The sequence below is a fragment of the Aulonocara stuartgranti genome (assembly GCF_965226115.1).
Source record: "Aulonocara stuartgranti genome assembly, chromosome: 13".
NCBI classification, from domain to species: domain Eukaryota; kingdom Metazoa; phylum Chordata; class Actinopteri; order Cichliformes; family Cichlidae; genus Aulonocara; species Aulonocara stuartgranti.
The window spans coordinates 15,961,655-15,978,155 of NC_138949.1; the positions used below are offsets into that span (position 1 = coordinate 15,961,655).

At 37.8% G+C, this 16,501-nt stretch overlaps 1 protein-coding gene across 3 annotated transcripts in view; it reads left to right on the forward strand.

Moving 5' to 3' along the window:
- The window catches only part of khdrbs2 (KH domain containing, RNA binding, signal transduction associated 2), an 81,666-nt gene that overhangs the window by 39,205 nt on the left and 25,960 nt on the right, over positions 1–16,501 (forward strand). For all 3 annotated transcript variants that reach the window (XM_082556636.1, XM_082556634.1, XM_082556635.1), the window contains exons 5-6: positions 1,178–1,305; positions 3,620–3,806. In XM_082556636.1, coding sequence (XP_082412762.1) covers positions 1,178–1,305; positions 3,620–3,806 — 315 coding nt within the window. The remainder of the gene's footprint in view (positions 1–1,177; positions 1,306–3,619; positions 3,807–16,501) is intronic.

The window sequence follows — 16,501 nt, forward strand, 5'->3', positions numbered from 1 at the left end:
ATGATGTGTTGCTTTTTGAGGACTTTAAGCCTACTTCACTTTGTCAGACAAATTGCATCCCTTCCCTTCTCTTTATCAAGGAGAAGGGAAGGGATGCAATTTCCTTTTTACACAGGGCCACATAAATTTGAACATCTGTTTCCCCCCTTAATAAATAAAATCATGATTTAAAACGTAGATTTTGTTTTTATTCGGGTTATCAGTGTCTAATATTAAAATTTGTTGGAATGTGAAGTGTGACAAATGTGCACATACAATGGACACCACAAATTGGCTCTTTCATGAGTAAAAGTTGAAATTGCTGCTCATAGTAACATATATTGGGTTTTTATGTTTGTTCGAGAGGACGTATTTTTCTTGGGGCTCTCCTTTTAGTCTGTGACACCAGATCATGCGGTCGTAATGTGCTGTCATAAGCAGTGACAGCCAAAGAAATCTGTTGCTGCCTTGGTGTCATTATAGAAACATTTCGCCCATGGTATTGAATCCCGTGGACTCGGTTTAAGTGTTTCGTAAAAAAAAAAAAAACCCACACTTGTTTATCTGTCACCAGTGACAAGATAATGAAGGCTGTTTTGTCCACTCCCTTATCTGCTGTGTCGCGATCCATATCATGTTGATAGCGGGCTGAGAAAAATGGTTCAGAATCGCAAGATAGCGATATTCCACGCAAAGTTGTTGAAAGTGTCAATTACAGTCTGTGTGCAGACAAATCAAGGGCTATTTTTGTATTGCATTAAAGTGAGAAAAATATTTGTCTGATTTAATTTCCCGTTTCTGTTCTCCTCATCCAACATCAAGATAAATTTTGCCCTAAATTTTTTGGTTAGACACCTTTTCTTTTTAAAGGCCATCTGGGAAGTTAACACTAGTCTTCGAAACCTAAACAGGAAAATAGTTTTTCTTCTTTCCCCAACAAACCCGCGGCTCATTTGAGAAATATTTATTGCCTTTTTCTCCACCACTAATCTTTCCTCTGCGTTTTGAGTCAAACCATAACCAAAAGATTCTTCACTGGCTAGTCACCGCTCAGCAAAGCCACAAGCTCCCCTTGGGTGTCGAGATCATTTTAATTTGATGACATTTGCTGCTGTTGCAAGCATCTGTTGCAGTCAGAAGACAAATGACCTTCTCTGTTTTGTTTTCTTACGAGACGTGCTGCATTTTGTTTCCACAGGATTACAATGACGAGATCAGGCAGGAACAACTCCGAGAGTTATCCCTGTTGAACGGCTCTGACGAATCAAGCAGAGGGAGGAGTGTTCAAGGGAGGTGTCTACGACCAACAACCGCAATAACCACAAGGTAAAGTTTTAATTACACTCACAAGCACACATAAATACATAATATTTATACAGACACTTCTCATCCTAATTATTAGTTTATTTAAATTATTTTTTATTTTTGGTGTTTTATCATTTTTACTGGTGTGTTTCTTGTGTGATATTTAAAACCATTTCATTTTATTTCTACTCTTTTATGAATTCACTTGCTTACATCTGTGCAAAAGCCAAACTCACATTTCATTTCTTTATATTCTGAACTGCATTTTTTTAAGTCTTCTTAAACTATACTTTTATGTTTGAAGGTCTTTCCGAGTTTTTCCTTTGGACACTGGCTGGTTTATTACCAGTTTTTAAGCGCAGACTTTGTACTTGACCACTTGTTTGTTAGGCCACTTAATACTGACCTATGGAGCATTCAAGCATAAAAAAATCACCCAAACCAGTCTCATGTTTACACAAGAAACAATTCTAAATTGCTTCAGGCACTTTTTACTTTGTAACTTCTTGGCTGCTGCTAAAACTTCTTTAGCTGAAGTATCCGAAAATACTTGAATTTACCATGAATGGCATAAAATAGTATTTTTGCACCAACAAAGTGATTCCTAAAGAGCTTGTTGCTGAAAACTTGGTATATCTACAGCAACAGTATCTCAAAGTCATGTCTTTAAGAAATAGCAAAAAATCCAGCAAAGATGGAATACAGGACCTGAAATATGCGTCTACTGTTCGCCCAACCTCATTAGAAATCATCACCATGGAAGCACAGCTGTCAAAAAGCCATTCTTAAACAAGGGAAACAGGAAGAAAAGGCTGAGGTATGAAAAATTACACAACAACTGATTTTAAAATCAGCAGCAAAAAGGTCTTTTGGTACTCCATATTCCATATCTATAGTCTATATTCTTCTGTAAAACATGACAGGGGCTATGTCATGGTTTAAGGCTGGTTTAAGAAAAACAAGATCTCTCATGTCTAATAGTCAATGCAATAAAAATGTGTAATTTTATGCATTTGCAGGTAATACAGAGCCTAGCACCTAACCTGCTCTGAATGACAAAATAAATGTGTTAAAAAATAACAATGAGGCACCCACCTTCATGGTGAATTTTGACATTAATTGGTTCACCTGTACATGTTTCTGTATTTTATGCAAACCAGTTGTGAGTATTCCTAATCATATTGTATTTAATATTTTTTAATGGTTTCTTTTCATTTTTTTAAAATTTAAAATGTGAATTGTTTTCCGCGTAGCTCCTGTAGGCCAGCCTATGCAGAAACAATAAATGCTACAGAGCATTTCATTGGATCAGACGTTCACGCATCCCTCTATAAGTCTCCTTTTGAATTATTTATTTATCTAATTGTTGAGCAAACTGACCTTAATCTATGTGAGCTATGAAAGTCCCTCTGGAATAACCAGGTAGAGTGTGCCATGAAAGCCTGGCCTATTTCTGGCAGCACATCCATATGAGCAAAATCCACCAGCAACATTGGGACGCTCCCAATTCACCACCAGTACCACCACTTTCTTTTCCAGATTTTCCCCTTATGCGGCAATGATAAGCGATTTTTGTAAATCTCCATTAAAAATATGCACCAATAATTCCCATTTGAGTGTCTGTATTTTTGGATCACAATAGGTTGCCAGCTAGTGAAGAATAAGCTGGAGGAAGACAAATTGCCATACCCTAGCTGTATCATGCTGTAAAAATGTAAGTTAGCAGAAAATAGGCATCTTTGCAATGTTAAATCCTCCCTGCAGTCCCTACACCGAGCATGAAGTCGAGCTGCTGGATAGTCAGACTTTTATATAAAGAAACAACCTACCTTAAATTCCTCATGTCTGCCCCAGCCCTTTGGCCCTTGCTCTCCACCGGTGCATGTCAAGTAACAACTTGCTGTATTTGAAAACTATACCTGTCCGCCTGCAGCCTGACATTAATCAGCGGTTTCAGGCAGATGTGTTATCGTGCAAACGGAGACATGACATCGCTCTGTCACATTTTTGAAATAACCATGTTGCATCCCACAGGCATGTTTGCAGAGCAGACAAAACACAAAGTGACACTCGTCACCCTTCTGATCATAACAAGATCTACCCCAGTGCTGTGTTTATCTTATGTTTCACCTGAGCACAGTGTAAGGCAACCACCAGCTGTGGCAGCGTGGACGTATGCAGCACTAAAAAGGATTTAAATATAGTTTGAGGGGTTTTTCTTCTTCTTAATTCCACTTTCCCACTTAATTTACTGTGGCTTATTTATGAGTGTTGCACAGCAAGGTTCTTAGGGCAATGTTGAGGCCATGTTTGTTTGCTTTTTTTGCTTTACCAGGGGCCACAGAGGCGCGGGAAGGAGCGCGGCAACACCTCGGGGGACAGCGACGGCAGCACACAGCAAACTTCCCACGACAGTTTTGACGAGGGAGGTACAAGTCCCGAGAGCCAGAGGGGCAGCAGCAGCAAGTGTCGGATACAGGCCCCCGCTGTTAGCAGTCACACATGAATCATATGACGACTATGTAAGTCCAATCCTCTTTGCACACACTGAAAAGTATAGCTGATAGTAATTTTACTTGAAGTGTGTGTAAATCAGACTTGATTTACTTCCCTTTCATGTAATCTGGATGATTCGTGCTTTGCATGGAAAGGTAGGGCATTCTGGGACATCTTTAAAAAGTAGGACAAGCAAGTATTACATTGTATATTTGCCTATTTTAAATGTTAAAAACTTGCAGAAGCGTATAATGATGGTTTTGGATCATTGAGTTCGACATAGTTGCAGGCAGTGATCGGTTTCCCTTTATCTCGTTTAAAAGCACAACATATTTTCCAAACTTATGATAACTAATGATAATTTGTCACACTAACTTAATAAAATGTTTGTTTGTTTTTTGTGTTCAAAGTAAGATTAACCTGTAAACAAAGTTTTCAAAGAAAAGGAGGCAAGAACCTGAACACATTTTTCTTGTTTTTCACCGTTGCCTCAGTTCTGCCACACAGGCAAGTCATGCTTTGACCTGACCAAAAAAAAGCCTTAAATCGAGTATCTTTAACTGTGTAGCCTGATTTATTTTTGGCTGGCTCGGGTTAAGCCATCATAGACTGTGCTGAGGTTTGATATGTCTCAGCTTTAAACTCTGTTTATAGTGACAAACCTTCATCCTTGTACCCAGACACTATTTTTGACTGCTGTGCACAGCTTTTTAATATGGTAATTTGTGTGTTTATTCCTTACCCTGTTTTTAATTTGATGTATTTATTTATTTATTTGTTATGAGATATTTTTCAAAAAAAGAATTCTGAAAGCGTTATCGGCCCTCTTTGAGAGCCACTGTATTAGATAAGTATTTTTGCACCACTTGCACATACATTTATGCTAACTACAGACTGTTTGAGGAACAGCCCAGTTTAGGTAGTGTAGTATCCCAAGTTTCCATGTACATCCATGCAGGTGAGGAATCTGACCTGGAATCTGAGAAATGATTAGCAAACAGACCAGCTTACATACTGTTTAAAACACAGGCTATTTGAAAATAATTACTGGTGTTATTGGTTTGGAGTTTAATTAAAAAAACATTCATGTGAGCTATGGGAACTCTCTTTGTCTCCTTAACCCTGTGTCATATTAGACACGTGAGTTTTTGTGCATCAGCAGTGTGATATTTGGCTGTTTTTGCCCCGAAAAACCCTGAACAAGCAAAACCAGCACATTTAATGCAATAATTATAGCAAACATGATACAAATAAAACACTAAATTATTATTTTTTATTTGCCCTAAGGTCCAATAAACACTCCACTTTTTAAAAAATTCTAATTTTCTGACAATTATTTAACGGTTCAGGCTTTGCACACCGTAAAAAAAAAAAATCCTAAAAAAACAGTAATATTCCGGCAGCTGGGATGACAAAATAATACCAGAAAATAACTTTCCCATGAAAATACGGTTATTTTCAGTAATGGCAATATAGTTTGTTGCCCTAATTTTACATGGGATTTTGCCTTTTTCAAGTGCTTTTAAACATTAAATTGGGAACTATTTAATGTGATTAAACAATGAAACTACCTATAAAAAAGGTCAATGAATGTGGCAATATGAATAATAATATTTAAATGTACAGAAATATACAGTTAACAGTTGGTTTAAATAACAATGGATTGCATTCATATAGCACTTTATAAAACCCTCAAAGCGCTTTACAATTCCACTTTATAATTCCCCTCAGGGTATCACCATTAGGTGGTAGGTGAAGTGTCTTGCCCAAGGACACAACGACCGAGAGTGTCCGAGCCGGGACCCAAACCGGCAACCTTCTGATTACAAGGCGAACTGCCAACGCTTGAGCCACGATCACCCTAACTAACAATAATGATAATCATTGTAAAAAAAGTTTATACGAATCATTTTATATATTTTTCCATAGCATTACATTTGGATTTAACAGTTCAATCTTTCAAATAACGGACAAATATTTGTGAAATTATGATGCATTTGTGAATGTATTTTAACAATCAAAATATGCATATGTATAGACAGTAGGGCTGCCACAAACGATTATTTTGATAGTTGACTAGTCACCGATTACTTTTGCATTAGTCAACTAATCAGATCATGCATCCATTAGACGTACAGCATACATCTGCTCTTATATAACTATCATTAGCTTACAGCTTTAAGTGTTTAAGGTAAGTGCTAACTAAAAATAAAGACAAGATGATAGTTTATTAAATTTTAATGAAATTTGCAGATTGTTTAGGTGAAGTTTAATAAACTCAGCCATCTGCTCCTTGCTATCTAAAAGAAAAACAGCACACCGGAGTATATTCTCGAGCATCTCACACTTCTGATGATCAGTTGCCTGGTGACGTTTATTCAGCTGTGTAAAAACTATAACTTTAATCTCAGACAAACTGACTTACTCAGGAACAAATAAAATACTAAAAAAAGGCCAAACAATAACATTGTTAAGTTATCTAAGTGACTTATATATGTTTAACCTGTGTAGCGAAAGACGGCGGTGGGTGTTCTCACGGGCTCTAGTGAGCCTTGCCCCCGGCTAGCTATCGAGCTAGTGGGTAACAGACGTCTCGGAAAACGTCGGAGCGCTTTTGAAAATATGTGGTGTCTTGATAAACTGAGAAGATATTTGAGGTTTACACAGCTACGTTCTCGCCTGAAAATATGTTAAACGTTTATTTTGTGACCCAGAAAGAATAATAAGTGTAATATTAAAACTAACTAGCTGCCGCCATTGTTGGAAACTGAGCTGGGCTGGCTATGAATTCTGGGACAGAGCTACTTCTTCTTCTTCGGGGTTTAACGGCAGCTGGCATCCTTGTACATGCAGTGCTGCCATCTTCTGTTTCAGTCCGTTATTACACTCTTAAATCCTACTACTTATTCCTGCGTCTTTTGGGATCTTACAAAGCTTCAAACGACGCGTCGACGATTTTGATAGTCGACGTAATCGTGATTAGTCGACTAATCGTGGCAGGCCTAATAGACAGATACATTTAAAAAACAAGAAAATTATGTTTTATTACTTTACAGTGATTTTACGTTCATTTACATTTGACATGTAAAATCACAGTCTATTTATGTGAATTTAATGATATTCTAGAAGAACAGTACAAACCTGTAAAATATACAGTAAAATACTTTTATATCACAATTTTTTTTTACAGTGCAGGGTTAAGTAAATTGTGCTGTAAATGTAAGAGAACATTGTACAGTGGGTTATCAGAAACCCGTGAAGCTCTGCATTGGGGATACAGTCGCCGCACTATCAGCTTGTGAAGAGAAAATGCTGCATTTCAAGGCATAATCAGTGCCTTGACCGGCGTTCTGTAAAATCTTTTATATCACTTCATATAATGCCATGTTCTGTATCCAAAAAAGAAATAAATCTTCAAGGCTTCAGTTTAAAAGTATGTTGTCTTCAGATATCACAAATTTCTCAAGGTCATTTTTCAAAAGACTACACAAGGTGAGCTGTAAGTTTCATCCAAATGAAAAAAGGCAACACTTTTACCAGCCTATTTCCTCAGAGCCTTCCTGCTAAGAAAAGCCCCCATGTGTGCAGGCAATTGAAGATTGGGCTGTCTGCATGGGGAAATGCACAAGCGCAGTCTCATTACCAAACCAAATTGAGTTCTGATGTAGAGCCTGTGTATTTCTGTGGAGTGAAGAAGCGGGGCATTTCTTCTCTTTGTAATTGGAGGTTGGAAAGGAGGGTGGGAGCACAGAGACTAGGGGATTATGGAAAGATGAGTTTGTCCTGAACATTCTCTTCACTCATATCTCGCTTTGCTATTTTTTTCTACTACATTACGCAATTTTCCTTAAGCATGTTTCCAGATTGCAGCAAGGACTTTTTATGCAGGTCCTGGCTTTTTTTATTATTATCATTTTCTTCCTTCAATGAGTGTACATGATGCTGTATGACTTCTTGTTATTTCGCTACAAGAAGCCTGCAAAGAACAGTCTATTGAAACACGACAATATATCAGCAGCAGTTGCTGTGATTTTGTTGCTACACCCTGTATTTGTCTTTAGGAAAATATAGCGTGTATCAGTATTGTGTAATTTCTCCGGAGACTGTTGATTGATGGACTCTGTCAAACTGTCAGTCTGTCTCATAAATGCAATACTGTGAGAAAGTCTATAATTGTACCTAATCGAGGGTGGTATTGATTTATAACTTCAAAGGAAAGCACAAGGAAGCTGGCGGTTATCGTGTATCATTGTTTGCTTTATAATTTATGAACAAAGTGCTTTCTCTCTATCTTTCTCCCACAAATCTCACCTTGCTGTATCCTTTACACCAGCGCTCTTTCCTCCTTCCTGCCAGACCGAAGCTCTTTGTGAACCGATTCCAGTTAGTGATGCTACAATTTTCACATCATCAGTCAAAGCCAGAGATACGTGCTCCTTCATTAACATAACCATGCTGAATGGCTTTTTTTAAAAGTCATATAGGCAGCACACAGTGGGGGATCTGCTTCAGATGTGTTATCATTATTCGAAATACCCTTTTAGGAGCATCGGGATGATCACTGTGAAGTCTCTGGACTATTACCTGCACCTATTCTTACTTTGGCGCCTCCGGAAATCATGGACGTTGCATTAGGGAGCTCGGAGGATGCTGAGTTCTTACGTGCAGCTCTATCAAGTATATACTTATACTCACAAACACTATATTAGTAGACAGCGGTAGGTAATCCCAGTCAAAAAAAGGACTTTTTTCCACTTTAATTTATGGCTAAGCATCCAAAAAGTTACCGTGGATATTTTTGAGACACCTTTCTAAAATATTTGATTTGGCAGTATTACAAGTACTAAACCAACTACTCTGTTGCTGTCTTCTCCACGTGTACACTAGGAGCCAGGGATCTCCGAGGCTTGCACACCTACTCTGTTGTTATCTCCTGAGAAGGAGTTAGAAATTAATTGGTCATTTTTTAAAATCTCTCCTTTAAAAGAATATGAAAACTCTGCCAGCACAGTGGTGCAGTGGTTAGCAGCATTGCCTCCCAGCAAGAAGGTCTTGGTTTGGAATCTGGGTAGTCCAGACATGCAATTAGTGGGGTTAAGTTTAAATCTAAATTGGTCATAGATGTGAGTGCAAATGGTTGTCTCTTGTGTTAGCCCTGGGACAGCATGGAGACCTTTCCTCATTTTGCCCTATAAGGTAGACAGATCTACATATGCTCCAGCCCCCCTCACAACCCTGTATTGGATAACTAGAAAAACATGGACCAATGGATGAAATCAAGCCTTCATACAGTAAACAAAGGTTTATCCGCCAAAAAAGTTACCTAACTCTTTGATGATAACTCAATCTTTTTTTTCCTGCAGCAGTGAAATTTACAATTTTTATTTTAGCTTCTGCTTTTACACACAGTCACGACAAGTTATTAATATCACTGCGCTTCTGGTAGAAACCAATTTGCATAGCAGTGCTTATTAATAACCAGCACATACACATGTCTATATGTACTGTATGCATTGTGTAGTTTAGAGTCAGTGTGTTGTGTGCCGAATGAATGACAGAGTGTTGTTTTCTCCTTCATTTGAGGTGAAACTCCCGTAAACCTTTCTGCTGTTTTGCGGGTCATCATGTAACGGGGGCTCCTCTGGAGACTATTGTGATGAATGGACTCTGTCACGCTGTCAGTGTCGTAAAACTAATACAGTGACAGTGACCATTATTGTCCCTTTTAAATGATGGCAACAATTCACAAGTGAAGTGGATTACAGTGCTCTGCCATGGAGCGAGTTTAGGGGGTGTCAGTCTAGACATTGAGTCCGCGGAACACGTTTAAACGGTGTTTCTAACAGATTCTTCACGTGCTGACATTTGAAACGCTCCTAATCCAGAGATGATGACAGCCAGGCTTTCACTTTTGAGACAATGTATTAACATATTGCAGATGAAGTGCACCCAGAACATCTGCTGTGTGTCTGGTGCAGATCTCCATGTACTACAGTGAAGCGCCGCTGGGCTTTTTGCATCATTTCAGATAAACCGATAAGCCCTTTAGTAAAACTTTAATCTGTTTGCAATCACTAGGCCATCATTTTGGTCCTTTAAGGTTTGGTGTTCCTTATATTTTTAGTAAGATTATAAAAAAACACCCATAATACACTCAACCTAAGTAGGCTTCGCTTTCAGTTTTTCATCTATACCTTGATACATTTTAATAAACAGAGGAAAATAATTTGAAATATAAACAGTTAATGCTGGGTTAACCTTTTCTCAGTTTGTCTGATAGATATTTGTCATGTTTATTAATAATGTATCTAAGCAATCAGCAGCCGGTCTGCATGAAGCTGCTGCAAAATGAATCTCCCTTCTACCATATTTTAATGTGAAAGTGCTCAAAATCCAGATCTGTTATCCAGGGAAAGAAGCCTGTTTTTCAGTGATAAGGTATCTACAATTCCAGCGAGCAGCGACTGTCTTCAGTGTCAGTTTGTATTTTTGATTGTTTTACAATTGTTCCAGACAAAATGTCTTTTCCCCATCGAGGTTTTGGAGTACTGTGGGATGTGGCTTTTTTTTTTTGTTTTCCCAACCATGTAGGCTGCTTTTGATGATTTTGTTTTAAGGCTGATTTTTTTTTTTCATGTTTTCCACAAAGCACAGTTGGAATTGCTCTTATTATTAAATGTATTGTAGTCACACCACAGGAGCTTCTTCTCCCTACTGGGCTCTTACAGTATCTGATCTGATGTGCCAACACTTTTCTGGCTACGTGTTTTTGCCATTGTGGGATTTAAAGCTTTGAATCCTGGAAGATCGTCTAGATTTCCCATCTTTTGAGATATTAATAAGAAAATTACTCGTCTCAGAAATGTCATTGTAGGTGTTGCACTGAGGTTTGTAATTTAAGTCGCTGCTGAAGTGCTAAAGTTACCATTAATAGCCATTACCTACTGGCATTGGTGGAAGTATTAAGGAATGAATTTTACTGATCCCCTAGAAAGAGCAGCAGAGAAACATTACACTGTAATCTGTATAAGTTACTCCATGTGAAAAGTGCAGATGGAGAGCAGAGGAAGATTAAAGATGTGATGAATGGAATTTTGTATAGACTGGGACCATGGCCTTAGTTAAAGATCAGATCCCATCTAGATCAAATCTTATCTTTTAATGTCAGGGCTGATGACAGAAGAGAGGAGTCTGAGAGTGATACAGTGTTTCGTCCCTGACAGCAGACCATGAATTGTACAAATTGCTGGTAAAAATTGAAACGCATTGCTCGGTTTTTATAAACCTGAGCCCTGCAACCATACTGAGGCAGCGCGGGAAATGCCATAATGTGATTAAACACAGAGCTTTGGGAGGCTTTGAAGAAAAAAACTCTAATCTATCAACTGTGGAAAAAAAGCAAAAGGACACCCTTTTGAAAAGGGGGGAAAAATTCTCGCCGTATCATCTAGTGCATGAACATAAAAAATGTCTAAGATTTGTAAGGTTCTGTGTATTGCTTAAAGGAGGGCAGTTTTCTAAGGGCACCATTGTGGGTGGGATGCACATCTGCTATAATTGCTTCATAACAATAGGTTCAGATACAGTGCTGAGTTCACATTTGTTATATTAATTATGGAAATTCTTCATGCAGAACTCTCCTGTTCATTAAAACAGATGTATGACACATTTCCTCTGGATTATTGAGTAGAGGTAAAGACTCAGGTAGAATGCATTATAGCCTCAGTTGTATCATCAGGGACTTAAGCTACCTGTGAGGGTATACGCAGACAAACATTTTCAAAGTGGAAAATGTCTGTTGTATTTATTTATTGTCTTCTTGAGCATCCCTAAACCTAGAGCGATTGCTTAATGTCCCTAAAGTAATCAAGGTTTGAGCTCATCATAATTATTCAATGTAGTAAATATTATCATCCTATCAAATTTCCCATGGCACAATTTCAAGAGTAGCGTTCGGAAGTAAACTTGTATTTTATGTGCGTTCGGAACAACAAAAGGTGCATGCTGATTGAATTTGCACAGGTAGAAAGCAGCGAACAGCAACATCTATTCAGTGAGACAAAAGGCTGCAAATCTCATTTCCCCCCACATTCCTGCCACGTGGAGAGGCATTCACAGGCTGCTCCCTATGAAGATCAGTCACTGTCAGGGGACATACAGGTTGTCAATTGATAATGAAGCACAGTGCTAAGGGCCTTTAGGTTCTCGCTGTCCTAATTACACTGAGTGAGAACTCTCCAGCCTTGTGTTAACATTTGATTTATGTCCTCTGCCTTGTTGAAAAGGAGCAGTGTTAATTGTTTTTACAGATGAACGTCAAACGAGAGGAATCAAGCCTCATTAATTAGAGGGAGCAGTATTTACACATAGCACCTCTTCAGATCTGCATGTTTTGTTCATGAAACTAATGCTAAGGTCAGGAGTACTCGAAGAAAGGAAAGGGTAAACGTTTTTATATTTTTTCCTTTGAGTTTTGAATCACTGAATGCTGCATATCCCCTGTGATGCTTTTATTGCAAACTCTGTCATTTGAAACATACAGATATAGTTTAGCTTTAACCCTTGTATGGTGTTCGGGTCTGTGAGACCCGTGTTCAGTTTTTTTCAAAAGAAAAATTAAACAATTATTTTTTCACGTGTAAATGTGTTGTGTCTTTCCACTCACTCCACTTGATTATAACTGATTTATTTATAACATTTTATATAAAAGAAAAACGAGAAGCACATTAATTCATAAATGTGATCTAACAAAGGTAAAGGGAAAAAATTAACCATGTTTGCTGTTCATATGTCTTGTAATTGGGATGAAGTAAACATCTGTTGAGTAATTTAACATAAAATTGTTTGATAGTGTTAATTTGGAAAGCCAAAACTCTAGCGGGTCCACCAGACCCATGAACACTGGCTGAGTAACAAAAATACGAACACCACACAAGGGTTAAAAAGAAATGTCTTACGACAAGGGTAACCTACCTTTTTTTGCAGCTTTGCAACTGTATCTCATTGTGTTCCTCAGTGGATAGACTTTTCTGGGTTGTCATCACACAGTGCAATTGTAAGCGCTAGTATAATCCATCATAAACACAACTTCAGATGCCAAAACAAAACTGCTCCTTCATGACTCATGAACAGTCATAACATTGCTGTTTGCACATAAACGATGGAGGTGGCTACAATAATCTCACCATCGGTTTGTGAACTACCGTTTTAAAAGCTGAAGTTGAGCTTTTTAGTCTTTGCCATTTTGCTCATGAGTAAGCGATGGATCATACTTAGAAATGGAGGAAGCTGCATGCTTGTAGAGTAGAAACCTGTCAATCTCAAGGTAGCCACAGGATAAAGATATATCTGCTACTTTCCCTTTTTAAATAAAAGTCTTATTTGTAAAATAAAGGTCCTGCTGTATTAAATAAGACTTCAAACTAACATCAGAAACCATTAACTCAAAGGTCATTTTCTCAATTCATTCTGTACAACTCTTTTTTGTAACCCCTGTTGTTATTAGAAAAATGTGGCTGACTTAATATGTCACCTTGGACACAATATCCATCTTTTTTTATATCTGCTTATAAAAAGTTAGCAAATTGTATGCTGACGTGAAATTAAGTTCTTCATTGCTACATTACTACTGTTAATATAAGACATTTTAACGAAATCAGCTGGTTAACAGAGCATGGTAATGTTTAGTGGTGGCATCCATTGATTAATTCAATATAAATTTCACTGTATTATTTTTGTTTTTGATGTGAACAGATTAAAAGAAACTGCTCTTAAATCAAGTGCTTCTTCTAGAGGTTTTAGAGGATCCACAGCAACAAACACAAAGACTTAGATTTTGTAAATTATAGTAAGATACAAAGTGTTGAGTTAACCTTCACTTATTTGCATTTTGCTAGAAAAATGGGAAATAGGTGGAGCAGGTTACTGAAATGTGCAAACACACATTGAAACACACTATATAAGGCGAGAATAGAGTTTGTACAACTCTAATGAGCTTGAAAGTCAATATTTGTTATCACCACCTTTGTTCTTCAACGCAGCCTAAATGAAGGCTTTCTGGTCATTTCTTTAAGTGGTCTTCAGGAATAAGTTCTTTAGGCTTTAGGTCTTGAAGGACATTCAAAGCTCATCTTTGGATGTTAGATGCCTTATGTTCCATTATCTGTCAAGATGATCCCACACCGCTTCAGTAATGTTGAGGTCCGGGCGCTGGGGAGGCCAGTCCATGACTGATAGTTTCATTGTGTTTTTCTGCAGGTATACTTTTTTGCACTTGCTTTGTATGCAGGGAAAATGAGACAAATGCAGGCTAGAATAAACTAAAAAAAACACCTTTATTTGGTGGTTTACTGACGTCCATGAGCATAATTGAAAATCAGCAAAATTCAAAGTCAGAAGACAGAAGGGAACAAACACGAGGGAACAAATACTGAGATGACAAACAGGAAAGATAAACAGCCACTCTGACAACAACTGAATGAGAGACTGAAGCTATACATACACATGAGGTAATTAGGGAGAATGGAAACGTCAACAACAACAACAAGACTAAGCTAAAACTAATTATGAAAACGCTAAAGTAAAACTAGACACTATAGAAAAGACCAACAGCTAACAAAATAAAACAGGAAGTAAGACACAACTAAACAGGGGTAACAGATGAACTTGAACAAGGCAAAAGACAAACACATAAACAACACTGACAGAGGGACAGAAAGGGAACAGAGGGAAACTAACCGAAAACAAACGCCACAAAATCATCAGTAACTTAAACTAACAAGAACTAAGGACTCAACATATAAAGGAATCCCATTAGAATCCCAACTTAAAGCAGGAAAACAAAGATGAAAAGAACTCCCAAAGAAGCCAAAAATAAATCCTACTCAAAACACAACAGTGAACTCACAAAAACTCAAACCCCATGACAATGAATACTCGCCTTCTGGTGAGCTGAGCACGCACACATCTATCTCGTAAACAAGTAGCCTCAACAGTAAATTGGGCTGTGGGATGTTAGGATGAATTCTCCCTCTGTATCATTTATTGATTTTAGATTTCTCTTTTTTTGTATCTGTAACAGTGACACAAGTCTTTTTATCCTTAAAATAAATATACTGCAAGTTTTCCATGACTTTACATTGCAGCAATGATTATTAAATGATTATTTCACAGCTGACTGAAAATAATCCCCTCTTATATTTGTGGTCCAGTGTGAAGATTTTTTTTTTTTTCGTGTGGGATTGCTAACAAAACGGTTAATTACTTAGTTATGCACGTTTCTGACTCGCTGCCTTTGTGAGGAAAGACTCATGCAAGAAAAAAGAGAAGTATAGGATCCCCAGAACAACTTAATCCCTGACATAATCCCTAACTTTAATTTAGTCAAATTCGTGTTCACACAAATAAAGCCACACAGGAACCAGAGGACTTTGAATCAGCATTTCCCGACAGGAGATGGAGAGTGTGTACTAGTGCTTTGAATGTAATTTCTTTTGTATAGCTGTACTTGATGTCCTTCACGCTGATAGCTATGCTTTTGTGACAGAGAGCATTACCAGAGGCAGCCACACCTAATACAAGATGCAATTACTCCATTATATAGACTGTATATGTTCTTTTATTACAGGCAGACTTGGAGGAATATTGAGCTATGAAGCTCCCGTCCGCCATCAACCAGTTTCACTGAAGCTTTCAACACATTTTATTCTGCTGATTTAAAATCCATTCAGCCTTTAAAAGGAACTGAACACTTGCATGTATCATAGTAAAGCTTGATTCGAAATAGCAAGCTTGGAAAGGATTAGAAGAGATTAGATCATGATGAAAAAGAAGCGTAAGCACTTTAAACTCCACTAAACCTCTTTAAATGAGCATGATCCAACAATTACAAAAAGAGACAATACCTTAGTCTACTGTTCTCCACACCCTTTGGCCTTACTCCAGTTTCAGGTTATGCTGTTTACATGAACCTTTGGTCTGCTGGGTCTGATTATCCCTGCCGTCATGAATAAACCATACAGCAGAATAGTGTGCTCTCTTCAGGCAGATCGTTCAACATAAAGGTGTTAGTTTGGTTTCAGAAGTGGGAAGTGATCCCCAAAAGGTGAACGCTATTTCAGATTTCACTTTAACAAATAAAATATGACATCGCTTCTTTTTATAAATCATAATCAACTCGAAAGCATAATTTTCTATCGACCAGACTGACGCGATTAACAATAAACAGTCGATGCAGGTCCCTCGTGAATATGGACTGACATTATGCTCTTCCGGGGATTAGAGTGGGTGTTAGAAATAAAATAATTGTGTGAGGCTGATATCTGCAGCAGCTATTACAGTTCCTGGAATTAAAGAAAGTGAAGATATTCTCTGTTGTGGACCAGTCAGTATACCGTGACTCATTGCTTTTGTTTTGTTCCTCATGCTTTAATTCAGCCATACAAACAAGTACATAGCGGTCAAAATCACACAGATGCCAACATCATATGATTGCCAAGTGGTTGAGGGGGCACTGGGGAGCAGAAAGGCATGGGTTCCATACTCAGGAGCACCGTGTGCTTCATGTCATTCTTTTATGACTTTCTTTAGTGGTGTCTCGATGCAAGAAAAGCAATAAATAAATCAAATCTAGTAAAACACAGAATGATAAATAGTGTGTTTATGTTTTTTTTTAGTATCTTAGGTGCAGACTGACTTGTTTTTACCAGAGAGAAACACTGAA